The sequence below is a fragment of the Cynoglossus semilaevis genome, chromosome 1 (assembly GCF_000523025.1).
Source record: "Cynoglossus semilaevis isolate Cse_v1.0 chromosome 1, Cse_v1.0, whole genome shotgun sequence".
Lineage (NCBI taxonomy): Eukaryota > Metazoa > Chordata > Actinopteri > Pleuronectiformes > Cynoglossidae > Cynoglossus > Cynoglossus semilaevis.
This window is the reverse complement of record NC_024307.1, coordinates 31,109,388-31,122,738: the sequence shown is the minus strand read 5'-3', so window position 1 is coordinate 31,122,738 and position 13,351 is coordinate 31,109,388. Positions and strand designations below refer to the sequence as shown.

General features: G+C 40.3%; 1 protein-coding gene across 5 annotated transcripts in view; it reads left to right on the top strand.

The window, feature by feature from the left end:
• LOC103390374 (ADAMTS-like protein 1) overlaps positions 1 to 13,351 on the top strand; it is an 83,232-nt gene that overhangs the window by 32,745 nt on the left and 37,136 nt on the right. For all 5 annotated transcript variants that reach the window (XM_025055092.1, XM_008326225.3, XM_008326211.3 and 2 more), the window contains exon 2: positions 209 to 325. In XM_025055092.1, coding sequence (XP_024910860.1) covers positions 209 to 325 — 117 coding nt within the window. The remainder of the gene's footprint in view (positions 1 to 208; positions 326 to 13,351) is intronic.

The following is a 13,351-nucleotide window of genomic DNA, read 5'->3' as shown; positions in this document are numbered from 1 at the left end:
GACAAATGAAATGTCTTAAAGTCTTGTATAAGTAGGAAAAATAATGCCTTTTTAACTCACTTAAAATATATACATATGTATCTCCACACCTATGAAAAAAGTCTTGTCCCGTACCTTCACACTTACACTCTCTGATCCAGTTACTGTGTGACGTGGGTGTGATTAAAGGCTTGTGTTGGACTCTAGTGACCACATTCCAATATTTCAGGTTGCTGTGTGGGCCAACGACAGTGACGCAGTGTTCATCCGAGAATTCACCCTGATTCGAAGAGACCACCTTCACGAAGAGCCTCTCCACGACAGCAGCCAAGGACCTGATGACCCGGTACGTGATGATTTTCAAAACACTGACGTCACAGTGCGGAGGGAACCAGAACTGTCATCTACGTTTTCATTTCACTCACACATCTTACATCTTAACCTGCACAATAAGTACATAAATAAATAGAAATATCAGAACTCACCCAGCCAGTACATTTTTGGTACTCACTAGAGGAGTGAGAAATGAAGCATGTTCCACCTGAGTAATAAATACAAGTGAATGACGATCGTGCAGCGTAGGGAGTGTAATGTGACTGTTGGCTGATGTAACAAACACAAAAACCTAATACTCGGTAACACAAATGCTGCATATTTGAGGGTGTGGTTGGTTTTTGGCATCACGTTACTCCTCCCCTGTCATCACCTTTGATGAGACATTAGTTCTGGCAGCAGAATTTCTTTTAAGCCGATCTCTCACCCAGATGTTTTATCTAATTGGGTAGGGAGGGAGGTTTCACTTGCTTTTGTTTTTCTAACCTGTGACAATTCTCCCTTTTATTTGATGTAATTATAGAGAAATCTTTTAAGCGAAACTTGATCAGAGGCCCTGGAGCTTTATTCTAGGTTGGAATGCAAAACTTAAGGGGATTTTGGAAGTTGTATTGTTATGTATTTGGGCAGCAGAAACTGTTGCTCATATGAACTTTCATGCACACTATATGTGGCTTTACCCACTAAGATGAATTTTCCCCCCCATTTTCCCTTTTAATTCAGAGAATAGTCAGCACTTTTTTCCAGTCTTTGATTGCTTAATAAGTGCAGATTTGTAATAAGCTTCTCATCAGACTTTGAACATGGATCAATAGTGCTATGAACATTCTTTTGTGGAATACAGCCTCTTAAACCTATCAAGGCGTGTCATAGCCACCAACTTTCAAATCTGGGAGATTTGATTGTCGTTTGGCAGTGAACCAGTGTTTATTCTATGTTTTGTATTCTATGTGTAGAGCACCAAATATCAAGTTTTGTGGTGGACATTGAATGTGTCTTTTAAGTCACTGACATTCATGGTACTAATTAACCCGACAACTATATTAGCATACACATCACAGGCCTTTTAACATCAATTTGACATTTATATTACTGGAATAATATCCTTTTTGGAAGGATCATAAGAATGTTACGCTATGCTCTGAACACCAGTGCCTCCAGTCTCTTCTGGTTTGATTCACAAACAATAGAGAAGCTGCAAGAATGTAAGCTAGCTTTTCCCAAAACATCAAGATTTGTCTTTTGGATTTCAATGCTGTTGATGACCCTAAAGTGGTCTCAGGTAAAATTCTTCCTTTTACCTTTTGATAATGGAAACCTTTACAGGATCTCTGGACCCCTCAACATCAACCTCATTTGGTAACTGACAGAACGTTGCACCAACGTTTCAGCACTCCTGTAACATATATCTCTCTACACTTTTACCGTAAAGATGTTGGTTTGATATTAAGCTGATATTAGGCCAACCTTAGTTTAGTTATCGACAACACAGGACATACATCTAAAGCTCTGTTTGTTTTCACTTGTTTAATTTCACGACTGTGTCCTAGGGTCCTTTCACTGGCATGACTCTGACCTCCTTAGCAGCTTTTACCCTTTCTCCCAAGGGAGTCGCAGAGGAATTGTTTAAACTTACAGATAGTGTTTTTATTGGCAGCCTAAAGTAGGGTTCTAAAACATATACATTTATAAATTAGTCCGTTTGTTTTTTTTCTAGCCGCATGAGTCTTAAGAATGTCAGCATTTATACACAAATATTAAAAAAAAAAAAAAAGTTTATTGGGTTGAGAAGTTCCTGAACCAAAATGTAAAAGGGATGTGGTGGTTGAATCTGGCCTCCGCTTCTGAGAAAACCTTTATTTATTTCAGTCTAACAAGACCGAATAAGTAAGAGCGTAAAGATAAACCGAAAAGCAGCTCATAAATCTACTGTATGACCATCCCCACTCACTGTTTGGCCTTGAATGAAATTTTCCAGCAGTTTGATGTGCTGCGGAGAGAGAACTGTAATTCAGAGAAAAACCAACATGATCTGTAATGAAATGGGAGCAAATGCTTCTCGACGTTTTGTTTAGCTGGCAGATTTATTGTAATATGCGGCCGATGTGCTTCAATGTGTCTGAGAACAAAAACAACCAGTGCTTTCATTATTCCTAAAACTTTAATGCAAAAGCTGAGATCTTTTTGATTTGGTCGTGACACATTGTCCTCTTTGTGCATATATTAGCAGTGATGCCGCAAAAGCTTTAGCTGATGTATGCTTAAGTTAGCTTAAATGCCAATAAACAAAGACATTACAAGACTGTACTTATTCATCTACAGAAAATCAGAGGTCCTGAGGTTAAAGTGTAGGTTGAAAGTCCATTTCCAACGGCGATGCACGGTTGACAGCTGCTGCTTTACCTCAGGTCGGTTGAGAAGAACAGAAGAACTGGCCAGGCAGTATTTTACACTTCAGATCATTGTCAGACAGTGAAATGGAGATGAAGAAAAAAGAGAAAAGACACATCTTTGTACAAGAGAAAAGAAAGGAGACTAAGAGAGACACCACCACAAGATTTTCCCTTTGGTCAGCTGCTGTCTTGTTGGAAAATGAAATTGCCCTTTCAAACAGGCAACTTTTAAGTGAGTGGTGAGTGTGTTCAAGACAGTAGTCGATGTTGTGCTCCAAAAATGTGCCAATCTGTGTCTCATTGTCCTGATGGGGAGTTTATTTTACTAGGTCGAAAATGTCAACAGCTTGGAAGAATTTTAACAGGAGGAAGATGTATTGTTAAATCAGTTTCGTTCGGATACTAGCATTAAGAAAATATTTAAAAACACGTCTTCGCAGTGATTCCACTAATGTCTCTTCACAGGAATGTCACTGTAAAATGACGTGGAGTTTACACTTCATTTGTTAGGATATATTTAAAGAAACATTGTGTGTTAACTTGTGTATTGAAACACATGATGCGACATAGTTAAAGTGACAAAGTGCAAAAGACACTATTCTCAACTGAAATGTGCTTTCATTGGTGTAAAAGTTCGCTCACTTACTCCTCAGCTGGCTGAGTTAATTCAGTGTCTAATGTGACAACAGTGAAGATTTTCAGTTAAACACAGAACAGTTTGTGTCTTTTATCCTGAAAATGCCCTCCGTTAATGAGAGGTGGAGTTCAGTAAAGAAACCTGATGTGTTCACACACTCAGATAATACTCATGGATATTAAAAGACTCAGTGCACACAGACCTTTCCAGTGTTCACCCGTGTACTCTATATATACTGGTGCAGCTTTGAAGTAACAGTATAACAGTCCTTAGTCACATACTTGTAACAGCGATGTTTGTCTTCCTAAAAATATAGTATTAGACACACATGCTCAGACTGTGTAGAAACAATGGCAGTTAAATATAGACGCATATCTTCTACTTTGTTGTTTTGAACTACAATCCACCCCGTGCTTCACTGCGGTTCATCTGCAGTCCTTAACAGCCAGAATATTATGGGTTGTGACAGTTAAGTGGTGCTAATAGTTGTCATTAGAGCCACACTCTGCTGTCAAGGCCTGAGGTCTGCTGTAAAGACACTTCCACTTCACCTGTCCATACAGGGCTCTTTCTTCCTCCCTCGTTATCCTCTCCCTGTCACCCATCCCTATTCATTATGTTAGATTTCTCCTCCTCCCTGCCCTTTGTCTCGTCCGCTTCAACACATGCCAAGCGATCCAGGTCTTAATGTTTTTACATGCTCAATTGCACTCCAGGCAGCTACAGTCACAGGCATTTGTTTTAAACCTTGAGGGTAAGAAGTGTTGAGATGGTTCAACATTTAGGAAAGGTGTAAGCGTTCAGAATAATTGGGGTTGGGCAAGTGGGGCCAAGGGCTAGCTGGGGTGACATTGGGAGGTTGGGGGGGGGGCATTTAGTGCAGGCATCATCGGCAGCAGCAGCAGCTCAGGGAGAGAGGGGCCCAGTTTTTCATAGTAACGTTGCAGCTGTGTTTTGGATGTTGCACGAGGTGAAAAGGCCAGTGATCATGTGCAATTTAACACTTCATTACTCTTCTTTGAAAGCTCGTTTTTTTTTACATTGTACTCTGTGCCATATTTCAAATCTTCACCCAATCCAAATCAAAGGAGAACTTGTGAATTTACCTTAGAGTATTGTTGTTACAGTAGGTGACATTTATAATCCACTTGCTGGTAGTGAAGGCGGCCAAGCAGTTGAAAATAAAACCTCAAGTCTGAGTGTTCATTTGGCATCAGACTATGCTCAAATTATCATTACAAGTGCAATGCATCGTTAACCACCTTCTTACAAGACACATAACATCCTCATATCCATGTGTATTATATACTTAAGGTCCATCTGATCAGAGCATAAAAACTGGAGTAGAAAACAGTAAAAAACAAGAAAAACTGTACTGAATGAGCTGCAGAAGACAAGACAACCTGGAGCTGTGGCTTTTTAAGGTGCTGAGATTGATCACACAGGTGGGAACTGAACAAAGACAGCAGAGAGGTGAGGTGTATCACTATGAAGCAGGAAGTAAAGGAGAAGTGAAAGTATGTTGGGAAGTAAAATGTATTCACCAGAGACAGGGCAGATCCCTAAGAGTAGGAACTGGATTCAAATACACGGTACGGTGTACTGTGGCAGAGGATGAGTACACAGTAGAAGCTGCTCTCCCAGTAGTCGGCCTGGAAAAGACTTAAGAACTGCCTTGCACCAGCTAGCCATGCGTACCACTGTTTGTTTCTGCCTAGCCAGCACTTTGACAGATACCCTGACTCTGAAATGTCTTTGCCTGACAGACAAGAACAAGGGTTTTGACCCCCCCCCCCCTTCAAGTGATGCTCATTTTGCTTTTGAAAAGAGACAAGTGAGAGAACTCAACAGACAAGCAAAGGACTGAGAGTCTGTTGGCTTCTTGACTTGTTTGTTTGGCTGCCTGACTGGTGTTTGGCACATGTGCAGTGAGTGCAGATGAGTTCTGGCTCCATCTCTTGAAGAAAGTGCTGAGTACTGGTGAATGTGGTGTAAAGCCACGTGGCTTTGGAATGGGCTTTCCATCTCTTGCCTCAGTGTTTGTTCCATCGACATATGTGTTTACTAAAGCCTTGGCGCTGACTGTGCCACAGTCAATATCTTTCCCCTCCACTTGATGTGGTCTCACACCAATGCATTATGGGCACCAGGGACAAAGCCTCATCATAACATCCTCATGAGAAATGTGGGCGCGTGTGTGTACGCACAGGCAGCAGTGTGTCCGCTGCTGGTCCTCCGTCTGTGCAGAGACGTTTGCACTGCGAACCATGTGTTGTTTCAAACTTGGTTGTGTTTGTATGCTGGCACATGTGCACATCCTGTGCTGTTCAATGTTGGAATCCATGTGTTTGCTATTACCACGCCTGCCTTTCAACACCATCGCATGTCGCCTCGCTCATGCACAGCATCCCAAACTGTGTCTTTGATTGACACTCTTCTATCTCCTCTTCCTCCTCCGTCTCCCACTGACGGCTGTTCAGCATTAGCTGCTCCTCCTCGGCGTGTGAAGGCACGCACACATTTCGCGGCCTGATTGTTTTCTAATTGTTTACATTTCAGGTTGCACTCCCTGCTGCAGATGTTTGTATTCTAGTCCATGTTCAGTGAGCTCTCACCCAGCACACACAGAGATGAGACACACGTACAACAGGGGTCGCGTTCATGCCAAACGGTTTCATTTAGACATTTTTTGGAAGTCTCAGCTCTTCATGCAGGGATTGGGCCCTGCATGAACTAATTGTCTACAATTGGAGCCCATTATTACTATTAGGTCTTTTTATTATCTGCTTCTTCATGTGTGTGGACATGTGGGCAACATCACCTCGAGGCCTTGACCTTGTTTATTGCTCCAGCCTGGTTCAGTTACGGTAACAAGCCAAATTAATTTTTGCCGCAGCCTTCAAAACAACAGGAATTGAAGCCAAACAATAATGTCTCCATCTGACAAGTTCTTGCCCTTAATAGCTAGTCCCCTCCCAGACTCTGTGGGACTGGGCTGCTATTAAAAAGAGATTGAGCCGAGATGTTGCTTAAAAAGAAAATATGATGAGAAAATGTTAATCCACATTGTGGTTCACGACCTTAAATGAAAGGGCTTACTGTACGGTTGTAAAAACTTCAAGGTGAGCTCCAGTAAATGTTCACAGTGGCCACTAGGCTACAGCAGTGGTTCAGCTTGTAGCCAACCTGCAGCGTAAGCAGCAGTGTTGTTCTAAATTACAGCATTGATTACCGGCTACTGAAGGATCCCAGACAGCCGTGCAGAGCTGACTTCAGTCTATGCAGTGGCTCAGGTGCAGCTCTAGAAGAATCACTTTTTTAATTAAATGCTTCATAGCTGGACAAACGTATATACTTCTGTCTGTTCTAATTGTTTTAATCACCTTAAGTGCAGTTGGATAGATACACTTAAAAGTCATGCTCAAAGGTGGCACTTTAACTGAGCACAAAACCTCGATCAATCGACCCTGACTTAACAGACCCTGACTTAACAGACTCTGACTTAACAGACTCTGACTTAACAGACTCTGGCTTAACAGACTCTGACTTAATAAACTCCGACTAAACCGACATCAGTGCCAGCCTCAGGGAGAGGAACGACCAGGGTTCAATTGTTGCCCGGTGCAAAACGTCTAGTTGGCAAGTTTATGTTGGCTTCTGGTTAATTAGGTGTTGTATGGTTAAATCAAATAATGTATAGAAAAGAATATGTACTGTATTAAGTACAATGGCAGTCCTTACATGGTGAAATAGTGAAATAAATCATAACGGTTATTATTATTATTATTATTATTATTATTATTATTATTATTATTATTATTATTTCACAGATTTGGGAGCGGGGGGGTGCCTTTCCCTGCTCTGCACTGATGGTTTGCAACACAGACACAAATTTAGGATTCTTATTACCTGCTGCTTTAATGATTATCCTGAATAGCTAGTTTTGTTCACTAATCTTACCTAATGCAAGCTCTGTTGTCTGTGATTCACATTCAGTGTGTGAGCTGTAGTCAACTGAGTCCTGAATTTTCTTATTTAACTCCTAGGAGACTTTTACATTTCAATGTTTTATCATCTCCATCCTTCTCCTCACTCAGCTAGATGTTTTGGATAAAAGATCAAGATATTTTCCCAGGATGTAATTTATACCAAGCACAGAGCACTTAGTGGGGTTTGTCTGTCTGTAAGTTGTATGGTCATGAGGGATTTGTAGGTTTTCAAGTTCTAATAGCAGGTACTAAACTCAGCACCTTTGGTTCCACAGAGCTCAAAATATATTAGAGGAAGGTTTAGCTCTGAACACGGTGGTCGTGCCCTGTTGCATGCTGAGAAGCCATCACTGCAGAGTGGCGTAAGTAATGTGAGTATAAACATGGGAAAATCAGGACCATGAAGTGCATGTCTGCAGACCTACAGCAGGGCCACACACACACACAAACACACACATGCCTACTAAATGCATGCCTCATACACATTCAGAGGGTGCTCTCAGGAGCCTTGGGAGAGAATGTAATCTGTTCACAAACCACAAAATTGAAAAATGACTCTGACACTCTTCCAAGCTGAAAAGTGAACAGAGCTTGCAACACAAGACGGCATACTTATGAACACTTTATACAACACAGAAGTAAGACTTTGACTTGAAATCATGGCGGAGATTAGTCTCTGTCACTTGCTCTATGTTAAACTCTCGTGCATTTAACTCTACATGCCTATAAATCTTTTATATAGCATAGAGCTGCAGTGTACATGTATCGAGTGGTAATTTAGTCATTATATTCGGAATTGCACTATACAACAGTACATCGACAGTATCAGTGTCAGCGAAGGTTAATTTAAGTGTATAAATGTGAATGTACTTTAAGCAGGCAATGATTTACTTTAATCCAGTGCCCCTCAAATGGTGGCCCACAGTCCCCAATCGGCCCACGAGCCTCCATTTGAGTACTGCGAGCCACATAAAGTGTTTGTGTATTGTGAGCTGAACGGAATGATGATTTGCTTTTCTTCACTGTTTGTGTTTTTGGTTTGGTTAGCATGTTTTAATGGGCTGTCATTACCATGTCATCAAAGCAGTGATAGGCTGTTATGGAGAACTGCACTTTTGTATTTTACCTTAGCTTTTGAAGTGGTGTTCTCATTGATACCTTGCCAGCATTAAATGAGAATCACATGTTCAAGTTCTAAACAAAAGATGAGATATTATTATGTATTGTTATAATACATAATAACATAATTACTGCTTGAGACTTGACAAACTAAAATAAATGGACCATTCATCAACAACATATTTGTGTACCACTGTTACAGATATTTATTAAATGCTAGATAGAAGTTTATTATTGAAATCAAACAGCACAATCCAGAGGAGATCTATTGGTATGTGTGTGATCTTTCCAGCATCTCCTGTTGCTGAGTAATGGATGTAATACATCTGTATTCAGTGATAGTCCTTTATCATTAAGTGTTTCCCTCATGGAAAGCTTTTTGACTTTGGTTTATGGCCTTCCACAGATCATGTGTGTTTCCCTCCGATTTGTAGAACAAGTTGTGCTCAGTAGAAGCCTAATTTGTCCTGCGTACAGATGCAGGAGGTTCACAAAAGCCTTTCAGGCTGATTGTGAGCACAACCTAATTCTCTAAATGGAGCACAAGTCCAGAAACTGTGCAGTTTTTGTAAGTTCAATGTGGTATTAATTCCATTGATGTTTCCCAGATGCATGTACCGGATCCTGAATTTGAAGAAGCTAATACGTTTAGCAGAAAAGAAGTAGTCAAAGCCCATTGGCAATAACAAAGCAATTCAAGATCAGGATCTAAGTCATTTTATGTGTTTTCCCACCTGAGCAGCTTAAAGAGCCATTGAAACCCTTTATCTTGATTTTGATCATTATTAATGCCTCCGTGCCAGGGACCTGAGCCTGAACTGGAGCTAAAGCTGGAAAAGGTATTATGTTTTTGGTTTGCATGTGTACCTGTTCATTTATCTTGGGAATGCCCTTTCTCAAGAACATCTGGAAGATTGAATTAACATTGATTGAGATTGACCTAAATAAACATTGAAGTCACTAGATCAGCGAGGCTCCCCTTTTGTAGATAGGACTTCTGTATTGGGCGTGTTTATTCTTCCAAAACATTGGTGCAAATGTCCAAATTCTGACCCATCTCCCAGTGGAAGTTGACCAAAGGGGGCTTCTACAGTTACACCCCACGGGACCAAACTTCATCCACATTCTTATCCTGAAATATCTGCATTGTGTTTATGTAATGGCAGTGTATGGAGCGAGTTTGTGATTTATGATGTTCATCTTCTCATCACTGTTCAGCCAAATGTGAATGTCTGTGGTAACAAAATAACGCTATCAATCATGTTATCATTGGATATTAATTAATATCTGGCATGAAGAGACTGGGATCTCCTTAAATCAGTTACAAATGAAAGAAAAAAAAGAAAACACCCTGGAATGAAGTTTATTTAAAGGGGAAACTCCAAGCCTCCTGCGATATTACATAGTTTTATTTCTGCAACGTTAAGAATGTGCCGTCTGCTTTTGGCTCATGATTTGTGGCGCCTTGGGTTTTACAGGTTGAACCACAGAAAAATGAGCAGCATCAGTTTTTCTGAATGACCTCACCAGGGCTAATGATAGGGGCTGAAGTCGAGCAGAGGAGCTTCTCCACTGCCTTGTCTCTCTCTGGGATGCCACAGATGATGGAGTGATGGGAGATGAGCGACAAGGACGTGGTGGGGGTTTGAGGAGCCTGGCCAAAGACACCAATTAAAGGGAGGCGAAGAATGAGGCCCTAGAGATGAGCTCAGTGCGTGGCTCCTGTCTGGCTCATACATCCATACACATACACCAACACATATGCATACAAATACACACGGCTACTTTTCAGATGAGCTTTGTTTATATGTCTTTAAAGTGTTTACTAAAGTACCTAGCATTAGTCTGACCAAAAATATCAAATTATGACTTCCACAGGATAGAATTTATTTAATAAAAATATATAAATATACATCAGTTTTTACCATTCTATTGTAGTTAAGGCAGTATGCTTTTATTTTCTTTTTTTTTGGTAGTAGTTATTTACACTTCTAGGTAAATGTTTACCAGATTGATCCAACAGGTGGCAGTAGATGTGAGGAAAAACATACAGGTTAATATTAGCCAACGATTCTTATTGACCTTTAGTCCTTTGTTTTCAATTATTAGTCTTTAGACCACATGGTGTTTTTTTTTTTGACAGAATTAGTTTTAAGATTTTTATAAAAATAAATATTGTTGTACCATCAGCAGAACCTAAATCTGTTTGTAGCACCCCCTGCAGGGAAGAAAGAGGGTCTACACATGTGTTGAAAAGTACAGTCAAAAGTGTAATAACTTAAACAGTTGCCCCTCCCTCTTAATATCACTTGAAACAGTTGTTTTATTAACTGTAGTTTTGTCTCCCAGACACAAGATGCTGCTCTTGAGCTGTAGGCTAAAAAGAAAGAAGCGACAGCAGGTGTTTTTAAATAATTCTTCTTCTGACCTGAAGGCAGAACAACATTTATAGCTCATCTGGACAAACGGTAGATCTAACTAATGTGTTCTTCTCTCCTCTCTCCTCCTGCTCTTCACTCTCACTGTCAGAGCCTCTGCCTGTGTAACGGTGCAAACACCTCGCTGGTAGGGAGTTCACTACAGTAGCATGTTTAGACAGCTGTAGGTCCAAAAGCTCTTGGGAAAACAGGGTAGAGGGTGTTTTATGTGGGAGCAGGATGGGATGAGGTTGCATTGAGCCATTGCAGCTCTTTTACTGAGCGGTTATTCTGCAGTCATGCATCCAAGTGTTTCCTCTCCCGCTCCATCACCAACAGGCGACTTGACACTTGGACGCGTGACGTTCCTTTCCACAATCATGCGCAGCGTGGTATTGTTTTCTAAACTGTGATGGAGAAATGTGATGTCATTTCCACATGTCAACACCACTATTAAGAAGCAAGGCCCAAAGCAGGGCTTTTGCAATAAACTGGCTCCTCTCAGAGTGTACTTAAAGAAATGATGTATTACATGGCAAGCAGTACAGACATCCACTGTTGAGCTTACACGCAGACACATGCACGCAACAGTTTCTCATCTCTGACTGAGAGTTTATGACTGAGTTATAGGTTGTCTTGTAGTACTTTTAGTTGAAACTCATAATCTCTCAAAATCTCATAACCAAACATCATAGACTGATGTTTAATATTACATGTTGATTAGAAATACTTGAATTTGTTTTACCTTTAAAATTAAAGTTTCAGAATAATTTAAATGTGCCAGTAATTTTTTTCATTTTGCTACAATAGTGTTTCTTCTCCATATCTTGCTGCAGCTTTAGCCTGTGTTTCTGCTGAATGTCAAGAGGTGGAAAGACAAATTTTAAAACTGCAATGTTGTCTCAGATACTGCTGACGTTATTGAAGTTTCTAGCATGACGATAAAGAAATTGTAGATAATCCCAGAATAATCCAGTTATCATGTACTGAAACCATAACCCTCTGAGAGGACCAGTAATTTCCCCACAGTGCTCCCAGCACAGCACTCACTTGGCCCCATTGATCACCATGCTAACATCCAAAGCAGTGATGTCAGTGATGGCTTTTTTCTTTTTTGCCATTATGTTGTGGTCATACTTCTGGGATTGTGAACTTCCTGCGGCTTGGCGTTGCGACAACAGCCTCCTGTCTTCTCTTTTTTTTTTTTACAACAAGAGCCATAGAGCTTCTTCTCATTGTTAAAGAAAATTTGGAAGGGATGATGGGCAGGTTTTTGCAAAATATTTATTTTGAAGCTATGGTGAAAAACCACAATATGCCTCCCCTGGGTCGTATTCCCTTGTTGACCTGCTAGTGGGCGCTTTGTGTTTGATATGCCAGTGGTTTTGGAAAAAAGCGCGGTCAGAGTGTGAGAGCGCTTTTCCATATAGATTCTTGATCTGCTCAATAGTTTGCTGAGCTGAAATGCTATCCTGATAAATTTAATACATTGGAGATGGAAAAGAAGAAGATGACTTATGGGAGTGACAGCACAAAAAACAAGGACAAGTGAATGGTTGACCTGAATCATTGGAAGTTATTTCTATTAAGACTTTTTTTGGCTTTTTTTCGAAACAGTCCAACATTTGGTTGTGTCTCTGTAAATCCCTAACCTATTTCCTTGCCATTTCTTTTTTAGAACTAGCAGAAATAAAAAATTCTCAATTGGACTAAAATGTTACATTGCTGATCCACACTGTCTCTTTATATAAATAATTACCTTCCCTCTCTGTTTCTCAGCTGATTACAAAAGCATATGGATGAGGAATGTTTGATACTGAGGCTTCCCCGCTGCGGGCCAACTCACTGTTTCCTCTCTCCAAATGTGGGTAATGCAGGACAGATCCCAGTTAATGTTACTGTCTGACAGAACTGTCAGCACTCGCAGCACCGTGGCAAGATTGAGATCCAGAGATTCATTGTGTAACAGCTTATGTCATGTTTGCTAAATTGATTCAAAAGAAGGTCATTTAAATTCTAATCTGCTTTGCACCAACTTTCAAAACTAATTGAGAGACTAATCTAAGGGGCATTAATAACGGTAATAAGGCTTCCGTCTCAGACAATTTGTCACTTTGGAGTGATGAATCTGCTTAGGATCAATAATTGGACGCAAGGAATGTTTTACTAAAAAAATTATACCCCTAAAATTATACTCTAAATACTCACACTCCCCTTTAATCTTGAATTGCAGTAAAAAATATAACTTTTATTTGACGACTGAAATCTAATACATATTGCAACATTTTCAAGACTTCACAGCCCACACTGTAGCAGCTACAGTGGTCTGAGAACAAAGCCCTTTCCTATGCTTTGAAAAGTTAAACAGCTTATTCCAATAATGTTGTGTAAAATACTAAAATGTTTGTATATCTACAAATATTACTACATCCTCTTATATGAAAGGCCTGCATCCTGTGGCTCCTCAGCTGTGTTGCATTGGCT